This window comes from Polyodon spathula, chromosome 3 (genome assembly GCF_017654505.1).
Source record: "Polyodon spathula isolate WHYD16114869_AA chromosome 3, ASM1765450v1, whole genome shotgun sequence".
NCBI classification, from domain to species: Eukaryota; Metazoa; Chordata; class Actinopteri; order Acipenseriformes; family Polyodontidae; genus Polyodon; species Polyodon spathula.
Genome location: NC_054536.1, coordinates 12,418,865 through 12,441,167, shown reverse-complemented (window position 1 = coordinate 12,441,167; position 22,303 = coordinate 12,418,865). Strand labels below are relative to the sequence as shown.

The 22,303-nt window shown below is 37.6% G+C and overlaps 1 protein-coding gene across 2 annotated transcripts in view; it reads right to left on the bottom strand.

Annotated features, from left to right (window-relative positions):
- The window catches only part of LOC121312729 (neuropilin and tolloid-like protein 1), a 62,638-nt gene continuing 40,335 nt past the window's right edge, over positions 1 to 22,303 (bottom strand). Inside the window, exons 5-11 of one of the 2 annotated variants that reach the window (XM_041244447.1) lie at positions 12,398 to 12,439; positions 11,929 to 12,056; positions 7,257 to 7,485; positions 4,530 to 4,643; positions 3,073 to 3,631; positions 1,947 to 2,021; positions 791 to 877 (exon numbers count right to left, since the gene is read on the bottom strand). In XM_041244447.1, coding sequence (XP_041100381.1) covers positions 1,961 to 2,021; positions 3,073 to 3,631; positions 4,530 to 4,643; positions 7,257 to 7,485; positions 11,929 to 12,056; positions 12,398 to 12,439 — 1,133 coding nt within the window. In that variant the 3' untranslated portion in view covers positions 791 to 877; positions 1,947 to 1,960. Of the gene's footprint in view, positions 878 to 1,946; positions 2,022 to 3,072; positions 3,632 to 4,529; positions 4,644 to 7,256; positions 7,486 to 11,928; positions 12,057 to 12,397; positions 12,440 to 22,303 lie in introns of both variants that reach the window. The other variant, XM_041244446.1, reaches the window with a different exon arrangement.

The following is a 22,303-nucleotide window of genomic DNA, read 5'->3' as shown; positions in this document are numbered from 1 at the left end:
TACAGTATGCTTTGAGTTTTGCGTCTCAGTAAAATACTGTCACTCTGAATAGTGGTAGAAGATAAGGGTGTGTTATTGCATTATATTTGGAATTTGGCTGGATCAGCTATTAGCATGCATTTGAATGGTTTCTTTCTTTTCTTAGCAGACACTTTTTTTTTTCATTTTGATATGGACACGGTCTTCTTTCATGTAGAATAGTATATATGTTAAAATGCAATGCATGTTCAGCAATGCTTGTGTGAGAATCTTATTAAAAGTGCCCTAAAAGTTGATGCTATATTGCCTAGCAACTTAAAATATATGAAAGAAATAGGTATAGTAATTAATAGTTATTAGTGTAAGATATTTCATAGAAATATACAGGTAACAGGCATTGGACACAAAATATAATATATACCTAGGTGCACAGAACAGGAATATGAATTGCATGCTTTTAACAAGTTTTATTTTTTTAGCTAATAAACATTAAATAATACTTTCTTTTTCCAACTATTAAAAGTTGTCTTTTTTGTCACACATTTCCATTTAGCAGTCTACTTAATCAAAATATGAAGCTGTTATATTACTTGTTCTTCATTGTGATCAACATAATACTACAGGTATATAAAAACAAATAAGTGACAATCAAGGCAAAATACCTGAATTCAAGTTTCTGTCCTGAATTTTAAGTTCTCACTTTAAAATGTCATAGGTTCTTATTGCCATTCTTACTGGAGTAAATTGTATTGTTATAATATTATAGAATACTATGAAAATATTCCACTAAGAAAAGTCCATAAAACATCATGCTGGTGTATACTCCCGGTCCATATTTTCATATTTCATTGAAGCTTGCTCGAAATCATCCAGGACGAATGCACTATTCTCAAGCAGTCTATATAATGAAAACAATGCACATGTAACAGAATGTAGAATGTAAGAAAATACATCACAAATAACATATTACACAAAGTTATAAAACACAGACAATAACAGAATATAAACTAGTACATAACATTAAAATGACTGCAAAATACACCCTATGTGCAGTTTGTTTAAAAAAATAAGTTTGTTATTTCTAAAATGTATAATTAAGCTACAAAAGATTGAAAAAAAAGACTAGAGTAGACATTTTACCATTTTGCAACATCTAAATACACATCCAAAGAAACACAAAAAGCTAACTACAGTATATTTATATAATCAAAATAACTGTAATGCAACATTGTTAGTTTTCCACATATATATATATATATAGATAATATATATATAATATAATATATATATATATCTTACAACAGTGTTAAAACAGTTTACGTCATAGAACTTTGTCATATTTTTTCATATATTCTAGCGAGTACAAAAAAGTGTTATAAGTTTCGCCAAGATTTTTTATATATAAAAAGGTTCTATATATAAATTCAAAGTAATATATTATTTAAGTTTCATTGAGTGTGTGTATATATATATATATATATTATATATATATATATATATATATATATATATAACGTACGATTGCATATGGGTACAAAAGCAGTGCATGTTGCTCTCTAATTTGGTATGACAAGAGCAGAATACCATTGTTCCAAAATTCTTGGAAAGGCAAAAAAGAAGGACAACAATATTATATTTACCATAAATTCAAGTTTGCATACAATGACAATTGAATACTATTTAAATGTAAACTGCATGTGTTGGTATCTACAGTTTACTGTGAATGCACTGTGAGCAGACATTCTGCATTAAAAGTATCAAAAATCTATGGAAACCATGGAACAATGAATACAACTATAACTGACTAAAACTATTCAAAATCAGTCACTCGTTAAACAAAAAAACTGGAGGAAAGGAAAGCAAGAAAGAAAGACCACTGATATGTTAAAGTTTCAGCACAGATTCTCAACACCAACTAGGAAAACCACTGGAAGACATTTCAGTTTTGTTTAGATTGGTTTGCTTACCTTGAGTTTGTCTCTTAGACCCTAGTTGTGTTGTATTCAGATTCATGTTTGCTTAGAGACCCAATGAGGCAGAACCTGGAATGTTATGGCTATTTCATTTAATATAATAATGTTTTGCATAGAAAAATAAATAAATAAATATATATGCATACATAGGCTACATAAATGCAGTACATTTGATCTGAGGTGTTTTAGTGAAGTGTGAATCACTTGCATGCAAAGATGAAAAGGAAATATTACAATCAAACTATTATTGTCTGAAACTCTAGGTGATACAAATGCACAAAACAAGGATGTAATGCGTGTATACAAGCCAAACACATACACACACACACACACACACACATGAGCACACACGATGTGCATGCATGACAAAGATACAGAAAATATATGTTTGCATGTTCTATGGGTTGTAAAAAAAAAAGCTTCATAACTACCATGTTCTTGTAAACGTTTAATCTTTCCTTTAGTCAACAAGCAATCAAGGTGCAGTTATACAATAAAAAATAATCTCTTTATTAGACTGTAAAAAACAGGTTCACTCTGATGTTTTCTGATTTACTGAGTAGAAAGATTTATTTTGACTACAGTATCATTTTTTTGTATCTGTAAATATATATTTATATTCCCGGTATATAAGAATATTCTATGAGCAGCACTACATTTTTAAATATCATTTATAGGTGCTTTGGTTATTTAATTACAAAACAAGCATTTCTACCTCACCTTTTTGAAAAAAAAGACAAAATAGGCTCAAAACATACTTGTTCAGTCCTTTCACTGGACTATTAATTTTTAATATTTTCCATGCACCAAATATCATATAATTGCATCTCACAATTGTATGTTATCACTAATGGTATGAACCCCATTAGGTGGGGCAGCATGCATTTTTGTTTAGTATAAAACTATAAGATTTCAATAACATGGTAACTTTCTTTGGCCTGGGAGCAATTGTATTTGAACTTTTTAACCTATTCGTTACGAATGGTCTAAATGGAAAAAAGAGGGAAAATAACAAAGAAAAAGAGAGTTGTAACCTCAAAGAAAAAAAAAGAAAAAAATTAATGTCTGGGCATAGAAGTCCCCATGTAATAGTCTTCATCAAAAATCAATGGATACTGACCGCTGGACTGCTTTATCGTGCCTGGAGATCCTGTGACTTGTCGTGGGCACCTCTTGGATTTCATCCAGATCGCATCCATCCGCTGTGTCCTGTGAGTAGCTGTGCTTCATCACCAGAATGCTCCTCCTGTTAGTGGGTGGGATAAGAGGCCTTACAGGTTGGGGCTGTATTTCAGTTAAGACAGCAGCATCCCGAGTGCTAAGGTTACTGCGGCTACCCTTGGTGCTGGAAATCTGAGATCCACAGTGGTGGTCGTGAATGCATTTCGACGAAGACCGTCTCAGTTTATGGTAGTTCTCAAAGTCATCGGCAATGTCCATCAAATCAGCAGAGGCCCCCGTCCCTCTGAGAGTGCAGAGTTCGTAGTGCGGGGGCTCAAACACCTCCTGAAACACCGTTTGGTCACAGTCTTCGTTCCTTTGGATGAATTTTTTGCGAGGCTGTTTGATTTGAACTATAACAGATACAACAAGAAGGATAATGACAATGCAAGAGGTTACTCCTATTATAGTCCCGCTGGTGTTTGTGAGGTTGTCCAGCAGGTTAGCTTTTCTCTTTTCTGTGTGAAACAAAAACATGTGGTTACAGGTCTACCCATACTGTACATTTAATCACACTTAAACACACATGACAATGACAGAAGCCGTAAGATTTGACTTATAATACGCTTCAGACAAAAAACAACAAATGAAAATTTTACAAGACAAATAAAAACCCAACTTAAACTGACTATGAGCCCTTTATCATGAGGTTAAGGTACGGACCGTATCTAAAAAATGTAGCTTATTTTTCTTTTAATAATTGCTTGAAATACAGTAACTTATTTACAGTTAGGTCTTTCTTTCCCCCCAGTTTCTTTCACAGCTGGAAGCACTGCAGTACAAGGAGTGGCTTGTCCAAGGTTTTGCCGTAAATCAGTAGACGTACTGGTATTCAAAACCATCTAGTCTCCTACTATAGAACCACACATTTCCATAAACCATAACTGAAAGTCACAAAATATACCCTAAAAGTTTAATTTAAACAATGTTCTATAATTATGTTTTTGTACTATTTCGTGGCACTGTTCTTTTTCAGTCATATTTCTTTTTAAATACATGTCTTACCAGTAATGAATAAATGGATAACAAATAAATTACTAAACACTATTTTCATATTTAACCACTCGTAATTTATATACCTTAGTGCACTTTAATTAAAAACCAAATCATGCGGCACATCAAGCCTGCAGAACCTTCACTAACATCCTTTGTTGATTATATATATATATATATATATATATATATATATATATATATATATATATATATATATATATATATATATGCTGCCTATATAATGCAAAAAAAGTACTGTATGCCTTCAGTATTGACAGCATATATTGGCCCATCAGCACCACCTTAAACTGATCACATAAAAAATGACCAACTGAGGTCCACACAGATTTTTAACATTACCTTTGCAATGGTTTTCATCCCACGGGTACACACAGTTCTGAACTCCATTACAGACCAAAGTGTTATTGATGCACATGTTACTGTGGCAAAAGAATGCATCGGCTTCACAGGGAGCTGAAAGTGGCAGAAAACGCAAAATTGGTAGACAACATTTATAACATTAATCAGAAAGCATCATAAATGAAAACAAAACAAATACATTTGATTTAAAGCATTCTTTATTCTTTAAATATATAGGAGGCTGTGTGGTCCAGTGGTTAAAGAAAAGTCACATAACCTTGTGCTCCATCTTTCATGTGAGATGTTGTTGTGACTGTGCAGCTGATGCATAGTTCACACACCCTCGTCTCTGTGAGTCACCTTGGATAAAGGTGTCTGCTAAATATATATATATATATATATATATATATATATATATAGCCTATATATATAATATGACATATGGTATTACAACTGTCCACCAGAATGTCACAAGTTATGATCTTTTATAAACAACTTTGCTAATAATCTTGGAATTGATCATGTTTACACATTTGAGAGAATGACAACTTGGCAACATGAATATGAAGTAACTCAGCAGCACAAGTAAAGTTTAATTAGGAGATTACACCTAAAAATATCGTAAAACTACAAAATAAACACTTGAGAATTATTAGAAAGTCTTCAGTGCAGTTACATATTTCCCTGATTCTTACTCTTTTTTTTTGTTATTTTCATAAAACAATGGGGCTGAACAAAAAGAAAGGTGTTGATAGCTACAGTAGCAGCACATAATAAGTTCAAGCAGACAAGCCACTACTCAGAGTGACTGGCATTGTTCTAATGAGACCTAAAACAAGACAGTCACGTGATTTAGGGGTATAAGAGAAGGATTTTCAGAGCCTGGAAATTATTCAATTACAATCTTCTCTTTGTGTTTAAAGTGACACTGTATTATCCCATCTGTAGAACACTCAGGAACTGTCTGGCAAATAAGTACCAAGGTGACTTTCTGAAGACGCATCTGCAGGATGGAACCTCCTTTTCAATTTGTAATTATATTAGGAGTAAAGTACACCCAACTATGCATATTAAATAAGGCTTTTATTTTTTTTTTAAATCGGAAACTCCAAGATAAAATGACAACATCCTTATTATGTACAGGGGGGTGTACTGTATTCATTATAATTAGATCGAGATTTTTATTTTTTTTAAATTTTTTATTGTTGTAGCATTTTTTTTTTTGTTAAATAGTAAGAATAATCAAAAATGCTGTCATCATTAAGCACAATTTGGAATCTAGACTGTTGCTATGCTGATCCTGCCTGTTGATTTATACAGCTGTCCTGTGGCCAAGTTGGTGAACATAGATGTTTTACTATGATCTACAGGACAGGAAGCATGTATGGCATCTTTCTGTTGTCATGTGACAATTACTGTATATGACAATAAGTACTTACTACCACCAAATACATATATATTTTTTTATAATTCCATATGTATTTCTTCCTCTACTGTACATACATGTTACCTGCTGTAAATATTTATGTTGAAGGTTGCAATACATTCTTGCTAATTCTATATATGGAATGGATGATTCAGTATGTGGTGCAGAGTATGAATCATTCATAATTCAATGTTGCAAAACCTCTACAGAATAACAATCTAAGGATAATCTTTATTTGACCAGAAGGTGGTGTCCTCTTCCTCATAACTACTCATTTTAGGGAGAACCACACATTGTTTAAAGATAGGTAAAGACTAAGTGCCACTGAAACAAATTTCTTGTTGCATTATAATTGCCCTTTTGTTCAGACCAGAACATTCAATTAAATAATAACTGAGTGATAGGACCAGAGACCAAAACTGACGACATTAAATCTAATTGTCTTTCAGGAATTGTTTCCTATACAGCCACTGTTTAAACATTCAGGCATTTTTCTTTTAAAGGGAAAGCTTCGGGCAGCACATTTGTGCACAGAAACGTACAGCGTGTACCTGAAGATCGGATTAGTTCAGAGGCATTGAAAAAAATCTGAATTAAGATAGAACAGAACTAAGATTGATTATTTTGAACTTTAAAGGTAGGTTGCTAACAGTAACATCTGGAATGCCTTATTTTATTCCTTTCTTTTGAAGTGCACTCATACACAGCTCTTCGAAAATTGTTTTGGAGGGATATGTGCCTCAATTATTGCTTTTAATTCCTTCAAGGAATTTGGGGTGGGAAAATCCAGCCAAGTGTGTTTTCCATTACAGCCCATAGGAGTCATCGCTTTTAAGTAATTTGCTCAGGCCAACCAACCATCTAATATCAGCTCTTCACCAAACTGTCAGACTGAAACTGCCTTGCAACAAGAAGTAGCAGCATTCATAATTTACAGAGTGAGAGACTATTCACACACAAATCTGTGCTGTTCTTTCTATATGACCTGTAATTACACTGGTAACATATTGGTGTGTTTCCATCCTTTCTTTAATTAAAAAATGCACATCAAGATTCCACAATAAGTTATTGAGGTGAGGCAGTTAATCTACTGCAGAGTCCAGTGCTGGTTCAACGCACCTGATTTTCTCAACTCTTGGAAATAATTATATGGCAAATAATGTATTTGCTGCTAGAAACTGAAATTAAACCTGTGGAGAAGGAATGAAAACTATGATTGACTGACAATTGACAGTGAATTGAAACACCAGACACAAAACGCCCAGTGTAGGGTTAAATTGCCCTGTCAGTAAATTCCTTACGTTCTTGGAAAGATGTGAAAAGAATCTGGAAATGGCTGTTGCGGCTGCCTTCATCAGCCCACATGCGGATAACCCCCAGCCCTGTCAGCAGCATCACATCATTCGCCACAGTGCTGCAGAACTTGGCTTTCAGGTCTTCCACAGAGCTGCTCCCATCATAGACAGCCACAAAATTCCGCTTGCACTCATTAGAGTTCTGCACCTCATAGTCCAAGAACCGCAAATAGATCTGCAAGAGACACACAGCAGACAAACCATTTCAAATTTGAATAACAAAAGGCAAACACTGCTGAACTCAGTTACGGCATTTAGCTTTTAACAATATTTCTACCAGTCATTTTTGTTGCTTTAATCAGACTCCTTAACACTTGCTGTGCATGGTTGTGTGATAGACAGTAGATATTTTTTCTTAAAGGACTCCACAACAAAGAAGGTGAGATTTTAGTTGGATAAAATACATACTAAACTGTGTATATTCATTTTATTTGTTAAATAACTGGACATAGAGGCTTGCTATTTTTAAAGTAGTTACTCCAGTCTTCAATTGACTTTTATTGCTTAAGGGGACTTAACTGTACTGTTTTCTGGTGATGTTTTTCTAAACTTAAAATATGTTTTTCTTCTTTAGATATAATTAAGTAATTGTGTTAAAAATATGCTCTTAAACAACTTCTCAACCTTTTGTAAATTATGGGTACTGGATTTTAATTACAGGGTAATCTAGTAATGAGGATTGAGGTCTAAGGGCGCCCAGGTTGGTCAGATTTGTATATTCCCGTTCCATACACTCATTTAGAACATAATTCTGCCTTCACATGTTTTAAAACCAGGTGCACATATGATTTCACTGGAATGATCTGGAATCCATGAACAAGGACATCATTTACCCCTAAAACTATGGTTTGTTAAAAACGTATAGTTTAATAATTAGTGACAGCCTACAACATTTCAGTACAGTCAATCCCTTTTACTAAGACTGCAGAGGGACATTATTATAATTATATAATAGGCTACATTATGTTTGTGTTTCTGATTAAATGCATTGATGGGCAACAGAACAAGAAAACTCTCTGTAAACTATGTAAACACGTATTATCCTGCAGATGTACCACACTCACGGGACATGTGCATTGCTACACAATATACTTGATTATAAATTTAGAAAGGAAAAAAAAAAATCACAGGATACGACAGCAGACTGCAATGTAAAGTTTACACTGGTTTTGGACCGACAAGACTTAGAAATTAGAAATCATGTCGGTCGCAATAGTAGACAGGCTGCGGATTGAACAGGGTATCACACCATTAATATTAATAGGGATTTGGTCGAGACCCCCAAAATGATCCTGAAACAGAATACTGGTATGTAAAGGTGAAAAGTTAGACAGACTTTACTGTGCATTTGGCTAATGTTTTTTTAAACAATACAATTGCAAAAAAAAAAAAAAAAAATTATAACAATCTACAGATTCTTAAAATGGTATGTTTGGTATACTTTGGTATGATATCATAACCATTTTATACCTGGAGCTTTTTTGAACGTGAATCTTCAAGCTCGCTGTATAAGAGCAACGTCAAAGCTGTCCGTAAAAAGAGACCTACATTATACTGTTTTATAAATATTTCTGTAAAATTCTGATGTATTCATTATGTAAGCAATACTGCACGAAGTCACACACCCTGAAGTGCCTCACTGTGCTTATAAAATGGGTTAAATAACTAAATAAAAAGTTATTTTACTTATCAAAAAGGTCATTTTTATTAAATATCCTTCTGCCTAAAACTGAGCTGAGAAAAAATACTTTCTTCTAACTTTTAAAAAAAAAATAAAACCAACAATGTGTTAATTAACAAAGCAATTTATAGATGTTGAATTAAACATTGCCATTGAAAGTGCAGTTTTTCTTTATTTGATTAGTTATACTTAATTCTTGTTTTTCATCATGACACAGCACAAATAAATCTGCCTTTAAACCACGCAGTACCTTCCTCACAAGACCTGTGACAGTATCAGAAGAGAGTGCTGCTTTTTTTTTTTTTTTTTTTTTTAATCATCCTTTGTTATCTGGGTAGTAACAGGAGGTATCCATATCAGATTTGTGCTTCCGCTTCACAGTGGCAAGAAAGATGTTACTTACGTTATGGAATACCTGGCAACTTATCAAACTGACTTTGCAACATGGCAAACTACTGGGCCCGTGTTAAGAAACAATTTAAAACAATGCAGGGCACAGCAGAAGAGATGATACCATCATAGCCGGACAAAATTATGTGGAAAGAAAGGTATGGCACAAATTGTTGAGATGCATTTATAAATATTCTGCATTAGATCACACAGCTGCGCAGGGGGTGGGACTGGCGACAGCAGGCAGAGCGGAGATGCAACCGACCAGAGAAGAACTGACATATAATAGTCCGGGGGCAGCGGCAACAAAACATCTACTTAACCACCACAGTCTCTTTTAAGAGTGACCCAAATCTTTAAAAAAACTGAAAGTTTAAGATATTTTCAGAATGGGATATGGAAATACTGTGGTTCAGGGAGATGGAGCAGAGCGACCAGAATGGCAGGTTTTTAATTTATTTCAATACTTTTGTTTTTTTATTCACTAGTTGAATTAATCATTGGTATCCGATTCAGACTCATTCAATATCTCATGTAAACTTCGGTTACCCAAAAGTTCAACATTTACACAAATCTCGTCAGTCATGTTTACTGCTATTAATTCCAATATGTCTGCGTTTTTTTTTTTTTTTTTTTTTTTTTTAATTCTAGTGGCGTATGAACATTTACAAGTGATTTGCCCCTTTTTGAAAAGAAGTGCCAACACATGTTGATATACCGTAAAATCAACACCCCATTTGACCAGTTCTGGCCAATCAGGATAAAATATTTAAAAGACTCATTTTATAAATTCCTTTTAATAGGCAGAATTGTTTTGGAGTAATTATCACTATTCTGACATAGTTTTCAGTTTAAATATAGTGATTTGAGTTACAAGTTCGGTAGATATTGAGGTGGAAAGCAATCCCAGTGCTGGTTCTGGCCTGCTACCCATGAGATACCATCATTAGACTTAATTAGTGTTTAGCACCATATCATGACAAGGAAACGTAATGTGTTAATTCCTCAAGATAAATGACACTGATGCTCGAAACTAATGGACCCTACAATGTCAGTTTGGTTTTAACAGGATTCTAGGCAGGAATACGTGCAAGTTCAAAACAGATCACTTATACCTTAGTGCTGTCTCTAATGGAGTGTTCCATTGTACCTTTCATCAACAAGGTTGGAGACAGCAAGTGGGTGGGTTAACCTTTGCTAGAACAAATAATTATTTACAAGACACAATACTCAAACTGCATATTTCCTGCAGACATACATTATGTAAATTATTCTGCACATAATTTCATACACTAGGCAATTGGCTTTCTTAAGCCAGACTAGTTAAAACTAAAATGGTTGGTACTCTAATTCTGTGCTTTAAGAAGAAAGACAAAGTCAGCTAATATTTATATGCAACTTTAGATGCATTAGATGCTTGTAAGCAACAAGATAAAAAATAGCATTAAACTATGAATTAAACATCAGTAATAATAATGTGGAATATATCATGAACATTCCTCATTATTCGCTAAATCCAATTTGCATAAAAAAGGCTGCAGAATACACAGCTATGGCCAAAGGTTTTGCATCACCCTATAGAATTAACACATTGTGCTTCTTAAAGTCAAATAAAACCTACTGAATAACGTAATGTTACAACATTTTGAATTGCATACCACTTTGTAGTATGACTTTTGCAATTTCATTTTGTAGTTTCTTTGATTACAGCATGTTAAATACAAGCTCTAAATAATGTTCATATAGTTAACTTTTTTTTTTTTTTTTTTTGTTAAGTCTCAATCCTAAAATTCTAGGTGATGCAAAACAATATGATTGCCACCATACATTCCAATAACTGTTGCATTGCGCAAACTAGGTAACTAGGTAACTAGGTTTAGCTCTATCAATTATGGTCTACAGTTACTTACAGGGGCTGGAAAATACATTGGAAACACCTGGCCTACTAAACATTGTCTATAGGGTGTAGAGGTGCATGGGCAACTCGGTGGTTAGAGACTGATTCGATGTGACAGGTGTTTTGATTGTTTTGGGGAGGGCATATTTAGCAAAAAGGAATAGTTTTGTTGCTTTTGATTAGTTAGTCACATTCCACAGTAAAGGGTTCTAAAGAATATATCAGCAGTGCGGCAGCAACCTTCTAGATCACCAGTGGGGAGGTTTTTTCAGCAGTCTTGCACCTACTTCATGGCAAAGTATTTCTAAAAAAAAAAAAAAAAAAAAAAAAAAAACACTTATGGCTACAAAGAGACTGGCCCCAGGCTAACGCTTCTACGAAATGGCCTTTCTCTTTATTTCACTCTTGGCATAATATCATCAACATGTGTCAGGATTTTTTGAAAGACAGCCATCAGAGGTATTTTACCCACTTAACAAATAGCCTCAAAATATTTTAAGACACCACAATATTGCTATAGCCATCTGCTACTGCTGTGCTTAAGCTGCACGTGTGTTGACAGCAAAATGACAATTCAACAGAGGAATTCAGTAAATTATTCAGCAGACTATCTACACATTAAAAAAAGTGGAATTATAGAAAGCACTGACCTTGGACCTTGGTGGCGCTCGGATATACCATTTACAGTCAACCGCCTCTGTTTCTAAGGCTTTCCCTTCTTTTGTGATTTGCTGAGATTCCACAATACCCTCAGGTCCTCCCATTTCAAACTCACAAACTAAAGCCACCACCACCACAAAATTTTTTTCGTAATTTTTTTTAAGACTAAATTTTACAAAATAGTTGTATTATTATATACCTGACGTCATTAAAATGTTCGTTTTTTTAATAATTATATATATATAATATAATATATATATATATATAATATATATATAGCGTTCGCCAAAACAACAACATATACCACAAATTATTATTCGATTCAATATACTGTATATATAAATACATGTACAATTTGAAGTCATTTTGTGAAAAACTTTAAATGTTTTAGTTGTTTGGTTAAAAAGCTGGGATGACAGAATGGCTGCAGCATGTTTACATTTCATAATTTATACATACTTGGCAAAGGTTTTAGAGCCCCAAGGTCTTTGAAATCAGGGTCTGAAAAAAAAAAAAAAAAAAAAAACAAAGACTGGTAGTTAGTACAGAAATATCCAGTTTCAGAAGATAGTAAATCAATGATACATTTATAAGTAAATAATAATTTACTGCCATCGTTTATTTAATTATTGTAAATTGTACAAAACATTGTGATTTTTTTTCTTCTGTAAACTGCAAAATATAACAATATTTTTATAGTAAGATTAACAATCAACAAGCTTGAAACATGCATTAATGTAACATTGGTTCTACTGCTAGACTTCTCAACCACTTTGTACTGGTTTATAGAGCACTGAGATTGATCTGTACCAACCCATGTTCCTCTTGTATCCACATCAGTGACTTTTCTAGGTTGTAACTAATCCAATTAAATTGGTTTTCCAACATATAACTTGCATAACTTGTACTATGCTGTTAACTGGTTTTATTAGTTCATTCTGTGAGCACTTACAGAGACATTCTATTTGCTCTACACTAATGGAAGACCTTTGTTTAATGCACAGAAAGTTTAAGAGAACACACTGTTCTCTGCAAAAGCTCTGTGCTAATGAAAAAATACTCTTCTTCCAGCAAGAGCAGGGTGTGTCACCCAATAAAAGAGGATTTTAGATCAAAATATTCAAATGCTTTTGTAGAAGAGTTGTCATGGAGACTTGGTTTGCATGCAGTTTAGAAACTCTGAATTCTCTCTCCATTGCCATGAGAACATGACACAGCACGAACATAACAGGTACACTCCTCACGCTGTAAGTGCACAACCAAAACATGGTAAGGCTAAAAAGATTGCCTAAATTGCCTTCCCACACTAAAATGCCATGCAAATTGCAAGGCAAGAAGTTCGAAAGCCGAACCATATGTTCAATGAATGTATCAATGAAGACCCCGTTTGTGATGTAACCTTGAGAAACCAAAGGCCATACCAAGCAATTCTGCTGAAAGCAGGCAAGCTTCTTTGACCAAATAAAAAAATAAGCAAATGAGGCATTTAGAGACCTCATCATTCAGTATACCTTTTATTCAATGTTTCAAATTACCACCTGTGGAAGGGGTGTGGGTAATTCACTGACTAGGAGACAGACAGGTGTACTTGAAAACACCACACAGGTGCCCAGTTTTATTTTCAGACAGTTCTTGCTTTTTCCGGCAGAGGGCACTGTTGACCGTGGGCTGCCTATCAACGATGATAGACAGCACCACGGAAATACCACAGCTGGTACGTGAACAGCACGGGCACTCGCAGGTGCTCAAAGAAATAATAATGAAAACAGAAGGTGAAAAGAACAAGGGAAAATAAAACAGTAATAAAACTACAAATAAAAGGTGCTGCATTCGGCAGCGTTATCCCGGTCGCCGCTACCCGCACGACCCGGATCACCGTCCTATTCTATCAGCTATCTAGCCTGCTCTTTCACAATACACCGGGGTCTGCCCAAGGATTCCCCGCTCTCTCTCTCTGTCTCGCTGTGAGTCTTTATTTTTCTCCCGGCTGATTCCCGGTCCCGAATCAAAGCTTCCGCACTCTTAGCGCGTCTAAGTGGGCAGACCTGAGGAAACAACAGAGCGTTATTTTATAGGACCAACAATCACCCTAGACCCGCCTCTCAGCCATTCAGAGAGGGGGAAAGTCCACACACCCACTTTCCCACCTCCCCGTGTCACTGCCATGACTCACAGGCGGTTGTTGGACGACTGCCGCCCTCTTCCTGCAGCCCGTGAAAATGCCAGCAGAGTCAGCACAGATCTCTTCCTGTTACATATCCTTCCCCTCAGAATGACACCACCGGTTCATTCGAAAATCTTACACCCGCATGCCTTCCCGAGAGAAAAAGTCTGCTTTTTGATGCAGCTTTCCTGCTCGGTGGACTACCCTGAAGGCATAGGGCTGCAAGGCCAAGTTCCACCGTGTGATTCTGGCGTTGCTATCTTTCATCCGGTGAAGCCATGCTAAGGGGGCATGATCTGTAACCAGGGTGAAGTGTCGCCCCAGGAGGTAGTACCGGAGTAGCACCATCGAGAAGGACTGTCTCCATTTTACAGTCGAGTCACTCCTTCTCGATGGTGCTATAATTTTTCTCATGGGGAAGGAGCTTCCTGCTGATATACTGGGTGCTCGCTTCCCCGAACCTCCTGAGACAACACTGCCCCGAGACCTGTCTCTGACGCATCCGTCTGCAGGGTGAACCTCTTACCAAAATCCGGGCTGCGTAGTACTGGCTTACTACACAGCCTCCGCTTCAAGGCGAGAAAGGCCCTCTGGCACGACTCCGTCCACTGAACCGTATTTGGGGCAGCCTTCCGGGTGAGGTCTGTCAAGGGAGCAGCGAGCGTAGCGAAACTCGGGATGAACTTTCTATAATAGCCCGCTAGTCCCAAGAAAGAGCGCACCTGGGTTTTGGTTGTAGGAACCGGCCAGTCAGCCAAGGCTTTCACCTTAGCAACTAGCGGTCTGATCTGGCCGCCCCATACTCGATACCCCAAATACTCCGACTCACTCTTCCCAATGGCACACTTCTTTGGGTTAGCAGTGAGCCCCGCCTCCCGCAAGGATTGCAGCACCGCCGCTACCTTACACAGATGACTCGGCCAATCCTCACTGTGGATAACCACGTCATCTATGTAAGCAGCGGCGTACTGCTGATGGGGCCGCAAGATGCGATCCATCATCCGCTGGAAAGTGGCGGGTGCTCCGTGCAACCCAAAGGGCATGGTCCTAAATTGGTACAACCCGAAGGGAGTCGAAAACGCCGTCCTCTCTCTAGATTCCGGGGTCAGGGGTATCTGCCAGTACCCCTTCGTTAAATCCAGTGTCGTCATAAAATGAGCCGTGCCTAGACGCTCCAGCAACTCATCTACTCGGGGCATTGGATAAGCGTCAAATTTCGATTTCTCATTGATTCGTCTGAAATCAATGCAAAATCGAGTTGACCCGTCTGGCTTATCGACTAAAACGATTGGACTGTTCCAGTCACTTTGGGACTCTTCTATTACCCCCAGTCTCAGCATTTCGTCAATTTCCGCTTTTATTACCTGTCTTTTACGCTCAGGTATACGGTACGGCCTCTGGCGAACTAGCGCCCCCGGCTCAATATCAATGTGATGATGGGCTACTCGAGTCTGCCCCGGGACGGAAGAGAACACGTCAGGAAACTCCGCCACCAGACCGCGAGCCTGACATTTCTGCGTTGGTGTCAGATTCTCAGCAATCTGTACCGATCCTTTTCTTGCCAACACAGAAAGATCAGGTCCTAGGTCCGTGACGTCATCTGCATGCGCCACTAACAACGCCTCTGGTTGTAACCAAGGCTTTAAGAGATTGATATGGTAAATGTGTTTCTCTGTCCGTCGCTCCGGCTGGCAGATCTCATAGTCCACCTTCCCAACCTGGCGTGTAACCTCAAAGGGTCCTTGCCACTTAGCCAAGAGTTTCGACTCAGAACTGGGTAATAAGAGAAGTACCTTATCCCCCGGCTGAAATGTGCGCAACCGGGCTCCTCGGTTATATTGGTCTCCTGTCTGTGCTGCGCCTGCTGCAAATTGTCATGCGCCCATTTTCCAACAGACTCAAGACGTTTGCGCAGGTCCAACACATACCGGACGGTATTGGTCGAATTGTCCTGCTGCTCCTCCCACATCTCTCTGACCAGGTCGAGCACGCCCCGGGGTCTCCGCCCATACAGCAGCTCGAATGGTGAAAACCCCGTAGAAGCCTGGGGAACCTCTCTGATCGCAAAGAGAAGAGGAGGAATCAGCTGGTCCCAGTAACGCACATCACTACGAATAAATCTGCGCAACATGTTCTTAAGGGTCTTATTAAAGCGTTCCACCAAACCGTCTGTCTGAGGATGAAACACCGAGGTCCGAATGGTCTTAATTCCCAAAAGCTTACATGTTCTGCGGATTAGCCGGGACATAAAATTGGTGTCATGATCGGTTAGTATCTCCTTGGGAATCCCCACCCGGGAGAAAACCTTCACAAGCTCGTTGGCAACAGACTTAGCGGACATAGATCGGAGGGGAATTGCCTCTGGATAACGCGTAGCGTAATCCAGAATGACAAGTAGGTGGGTGTATCCATGGCTTCCAACTCGGGGTCAGGTCGGTCCCGAGCAGAGGCAGCCGAGCCAGACCCCTGCGCTGGCTCCGCGACCTCCCCCCCGGACTCTTCACCAACCGCCCCCACCTGAAACTTCTCCGACTCCCTCCATTGCCAGCCCTCATTCTTAGCGATCCGACGCTCCCGTTTAGTTTTACAGGGTTTAAATCTATAGCAAAACCATTCTGGATCGCGAAAGGGAAAAATCTCTCCAATTACTTCCTCTTTCTTAGCCAATAAAGAAGACGGGGCTGTCAGAGCAGCCAACCAATCTTTAAACTGCTCACAGTCCCGTCCCAGAACTACTGGTACCGGCAATCGAGGACATAATCCTACCTGCACCTGCGTCACCTGCTGGCCAATAGTCATACACACATTTATCTTGGGCATTTATCTAGAGCTGCGGGTCTAGCCGCCCCCTGCATTGCTGCGGTGAGCGTCTGGCGCAGGAGGTCCATCATCGCAGCAAACTGTGTGGCATCCATGGCTCGTCTGCTCCTTCTATAGCTGCACTGCTTGAGGCAGTGCCAGTGAATCCCACTACTGACACCACGTGTGGAAGGGGTGTAGGTAATTCACTGACTAGGAGACAGACAGGTGTACTTGAAAACACCACACAGGTGCCCAGTTTTATTTTCAGACAGTTCTTGCTTTTTCCGGCAGAGGGCACTTTTGACCGTGGGCTGCCTATCAACGATGATAGACAGCACCACGGAAATACCACAGCTGGTACGTGAACAGCAAGTGCACTCCCAGGTGCTCAAAGAAATAATAATGAAAACAGAAGGCGAAAATAACAAGGGAAAATAAAACAGTAATAAAACTACAAATAAAAGGTGCTGCACTCGGCAGCGTTATCCCGGTCGCCGCTACCCGCACGACCCGGATCACCGTCCTATTCTATCGGCTATCTAGCCTGCTCTTTCACAATACGCCGGGGTCTGCCCAAGGATTCCCCGCTCTCTCTCTCTGTCTCGCTGTGAGTCTTTATTTTTCTCCCGGCTGATTCCTGGTCCCGAATCAAAGCTTGTGGGCAGACCTGAGGAAACAACAGAGCGTTATTTTATAGGACCAACAATCACCCAAGACCCGCCTCTCAGCCATTCAGAGAGGGGGAAAGTCCACACACCCACTTTCCCACCTCCCCGTGTCACTGCCATGACTCACAGGCGGTTGTTGGGCGACTGCCGCCCTCTTCCTGCAGCCCGTGAACACGCCAGCAGAGTGTTACACTAGTCTTAAGTAGCATCTATCATGCGTACCTACCAAGAATAAAAAGTTACATTTGTACCTCAGCATAAATGTACAAAAGTAGCATAACAGAGAATACATGCCAGTGGTCTTGCATTGCTGCGAGCTACCAGCCCCAGCACCAGGCTGGAGCAACCATGTATAGACTTGAAATTAAAATCTCTTAAACTTAATTCATTGGGCAGGATTTGTTTCACAAGAATGAAAACATGAAAGAAGAACAAAACAAACCTGTTGGTTCCACAAATGTCATCAAAGAGACAAATACAGAGTTTAATATCAGTTTACAGAACAAACTTTCACAAAGTATAAAAAAATGAACAGGATGAATTAAGCATCTACTGAAGAATTTGTTGAACTTGTGTAATAAAAGCTATCAGAACATTGGATTCCCAATAACAAAAACATATTATACCATTCTACTGGCAAGAACATTGCTCTGACCCTGGATTCAGGTATATTATTATTATTATTATTATTATTATTATTATTATTATTATTATACATGGTGAATGTTCATTTTCCTATAAACTTCAGTCATTTACAGTCTCATTATAAATGGTGGTGGCGCGAGACCTATGTATAAGGTTGATGATAAAACTGCTAACCTCAGTTTTTAAAGACAAACTCTTCCACTAGTACATGAAAACAACACCGTCAATAACAAAACAAACACCAACTCCGTTCAGATTTAAAGACTTATCTGCAGAGGACGGGCAGGAATTTGTGGAAGAGCACAGTAACACCTAAGTACCTTAGACAACAAGTTACATAAATTTAGCAAGAAATGACCTCAGCCACATACCCTCCATCAGATCAGATTGCACACTAGTTTTGTTTATTATTTTAGATGTTTTTTTGTCATGATTTCTTTTGTTATGCTATCCCTTATCAACATACATTAAACATCAATATGTACTTTTTCTACCCTGCACTGCATCTAAGCTGAAAGTAAACATTTTCCCTGGTGGTCCTACAACCAGATAACATCTGGCACATTTATGCAGTCTAGTAATATAGCCTTTCCTGCCTTCTGAATCATCAGGAGGAAAGCTATGTGACTAGAATGGCTACATCTCTGGAATGAGAGGAGGACAATGTGGTATGAACTTATATATAGAGATGTAAAGCATAATGTCGCCTTACAGCAAAATCTGTGCATAAACAATGTTATGATAGTTTTAAAGTGTTATAAAAAAAAACACATACACATTTATTTAAAAAGTCAGATTAGAATAAATAGGTCTTATGTTTTCCCTGAAGCATTTCAAACATATTATAGCAGTTAAAAAAAGCTTTTAGATGACAAATCTCCCACAGTAAATGGATTGTTGTCAGGCAAAACTAAAGACTTATTATTATTTTTTTTTTAACTATACTTTGAGTTTCCTTTTTAATAAATGGGATAGAATGATACCACCCTTACACACTCTATTGTCTAGAAGACGACTGGCATTTTCAACAAGTACAAATGTGTTTAAATGCAAAATACTGCCATTGTTTTTTTCAAAATCCTGTGCACCACAATCATGTTGGCCTACATCAAGCAGCATTGGCAGGTTAGTGAGATATACCCTCTCTATGTTTAGTTTATAATGGGAGCATCGAAGCCCGCGTTATAAACATGACATTTGAGTTATGAACAACGGTTTAAAAGCAGTTAGAAGTATGACATTTGGTAAACAAGTGGCACTGGAAAATGACTTAACTCTCCATTGCATACTTTTCAAGTTAAAGGGTGTGCCTAGACTTGAGTTACATTTCTATGTTTTTTTCAGCCACCCACAGCTCAAAAAGTGTGAGGTGCATAAACATGCCATTCAGCACAGACACGGTACACAACTTACGAGTTACTCTGAATGTTGCTTATATTGTTAGGGTTAGCCATACCCACAACATTGCAAAAAAGACACTAGGCACTATTTATTGTCGATTCTTGGTCACAATTGCACTTAGTATGTCTTCATTATGATGTAATGCTAACTAAACAGTCGTGCACTTGGCCAAATACTCCCACAGAAAGTGTCTTACTTTCTATGCGTCCAAATCCCTTAGACATTCTTATCAAAAGCTATGTGTGTGTGGTTCCATTTCATGTGTTAATTTTTATTTACCAAAAACTTTCCCACAGACTTTGAAAAACGGCTTTTCAGAAGAATTTCCCCCTTCTGCAGCATACACAGAATCTGGAATCTTAGCGTTTTTGTAAAGCTTTTAAATGTGGCACGATAACATTTAGTAGCAAATGTTTTTTTTAGTTTTTTTTTTTAGATAGAGAATATAATTGGTTCAGCCACAGAGTCCTTGGAGTGAAAACGGGTCTATCCTTCATTGTCACTGATTAAGTTATTAAATCCCTACAGGCACAACTCAATCACCCTTGTCCTGGAATTCACATGCATTTGAGAACTAAGCAAATCCAATCCTGATACTGGTCAATACCCTTCTTAGCATGCTCCTTAGGTTCATTGGTAATAATTCATATGCTGCACATACTGACAAGCAGTTGCTCACTTGTGACACCATATAAATGAATACTTCCTGACAGCTACAATCAACACGGTTACTTCCAGCTATTCAAGCTATTCATCAGTACCACAGTCAATTAATTTAATTACAGTGCCATACAGGGGATGAACAATACAAATATAAACCTGTCTGAACACTGTTACATTAGAAGGAGCACAGTATAACTGAAAAACATAAATACAAATCTATAGCTGTCCCATCTATAGTGTATTTTGTAAAGTGATTTGAATCTATGATTCTCATTTTTTAATGTCAAAAATGAAGTCAGAAGATGAATTATTGTGTTTCACTATGATATACAAATAAAAAATATTTATACCAAAATTAAAACATTAAAGGAAATCAGGTTTCATTCACATGGTGTTTTTAACATTAACAAATGCATGTATATATAAAGGTATTTTACTCAGCTCTGCACTGGAATAATGCAACGTGGAGTACAGTAGGCTGTTGTCTGGATCTTAAAACAAGTACACTTTGTAGGAAACCAGTCTCCTGCTATAACACACTATGAATACTAATAGTTATAGATTTGGTTAACATAAGCTCTTAATGCTATAGACTGCTCATTACGTTGCAGTACACATTTCAGCGACAAAACAGAACTATATGTTTTTGTATGTTTTGTCTTTGAACACATGATGTGGCTGATTTTGCTTATATTCTGCCTATTTTTCCCCTCTATTTCTGTCTTAGGCTGAAGATAGTTTATTTCAGAAGCTGCTGGCTTTCTACAATGATCACTCTTTATTACAGCTTTATTACTGCCCTCAGGAACAGTTATGTTCTTCTGGAACTCTGCCCTCTTTCATGAGATCTGATACTGAGCACAATAGCTGTACTGGTTACACACACTGCAGTCTCTGTTAGTTTCAGTGGAATGTGCCAGAGTCACAATCTGCTCTATTGCATCTCACACAGCGTGCACCCAGTATTGCTTGATCAAGCAACTGAGCCAGTCTAAGAACTAGCTGACGTTTACTCCCTGCAGCTCAACCTGAGCCAAGCCATTTAAAGACTATGCTTCCTCAGTGTGCCTCCAAAATTATACTGGCACTTAGTCAAACTGCTTGATAACATTGGCTGGCTGTTGGCAAAAATATTTAATTAAAAATAACATTATTAAACTAATTAATGTGTATCTATTCTCTTGTATCATACTTATAATGCTTTAAGGGTCTATTCTAAAAGAGATATGTTTATGCTGTAATCAAACAGGTTACCTCTCAGGGTTTTCTGTTTTGCCAAGGGCTAAATCAGGCTGTGATCTGCTGTGAGTAGGTTCTATTTGCAGAATGTTAAAAAATGTTTTTAATAAATGGGAAAATGGCACAATGCTGCACGACTCGATGCTTCTTTGTATTTTTAGATAACCCCCTATTTGAGTCAGTGCCCCCCTCATCAACTACAGAGCTTGGACATTGGTGAATGACCTTGATTAACCTGTGCCAGTAAAGTTTGTTTTATGATCCAAGACTGTATGTTTCTGAAAAGAAAGCCAAAGTGGTATGTTCAAATCCTGAGCATGCTTGGTATGGTTCTATACCCTCTGCATCATAATTTGTGTAAAACTCACACATTTTTGGGTAAAATAATATAAATTCCATAATGATAATAGAAGTATTTATCATTTAAATGCTTATCCATATTCCAGTATGGTGTTTTCAGGTAGTTATTTATTTATTTATTTATTTATTTATATTATTTTATTATTTCTTTTTGAAATTCTTCATAATTGTGAACAGACATCTACCACTGCCTTACAATGTAAGCACCCAGACATAAAGCCCTAACTTATAAACTAGAAACTATTATGGTGTCTAAACTTTACATTCTATGAGGAAACAGTTAACATTATTGGTACAGTGGTAAGGCACCTGCTTTACAAACATGCAGTTAAGAACATAAGAAAGGTTACAAACGGGAGGCCATTTGGCCCATCTTGCTTGTTTGGTTGTTAGTAGCTTATTGATCGCAGAATCTCATCAAGC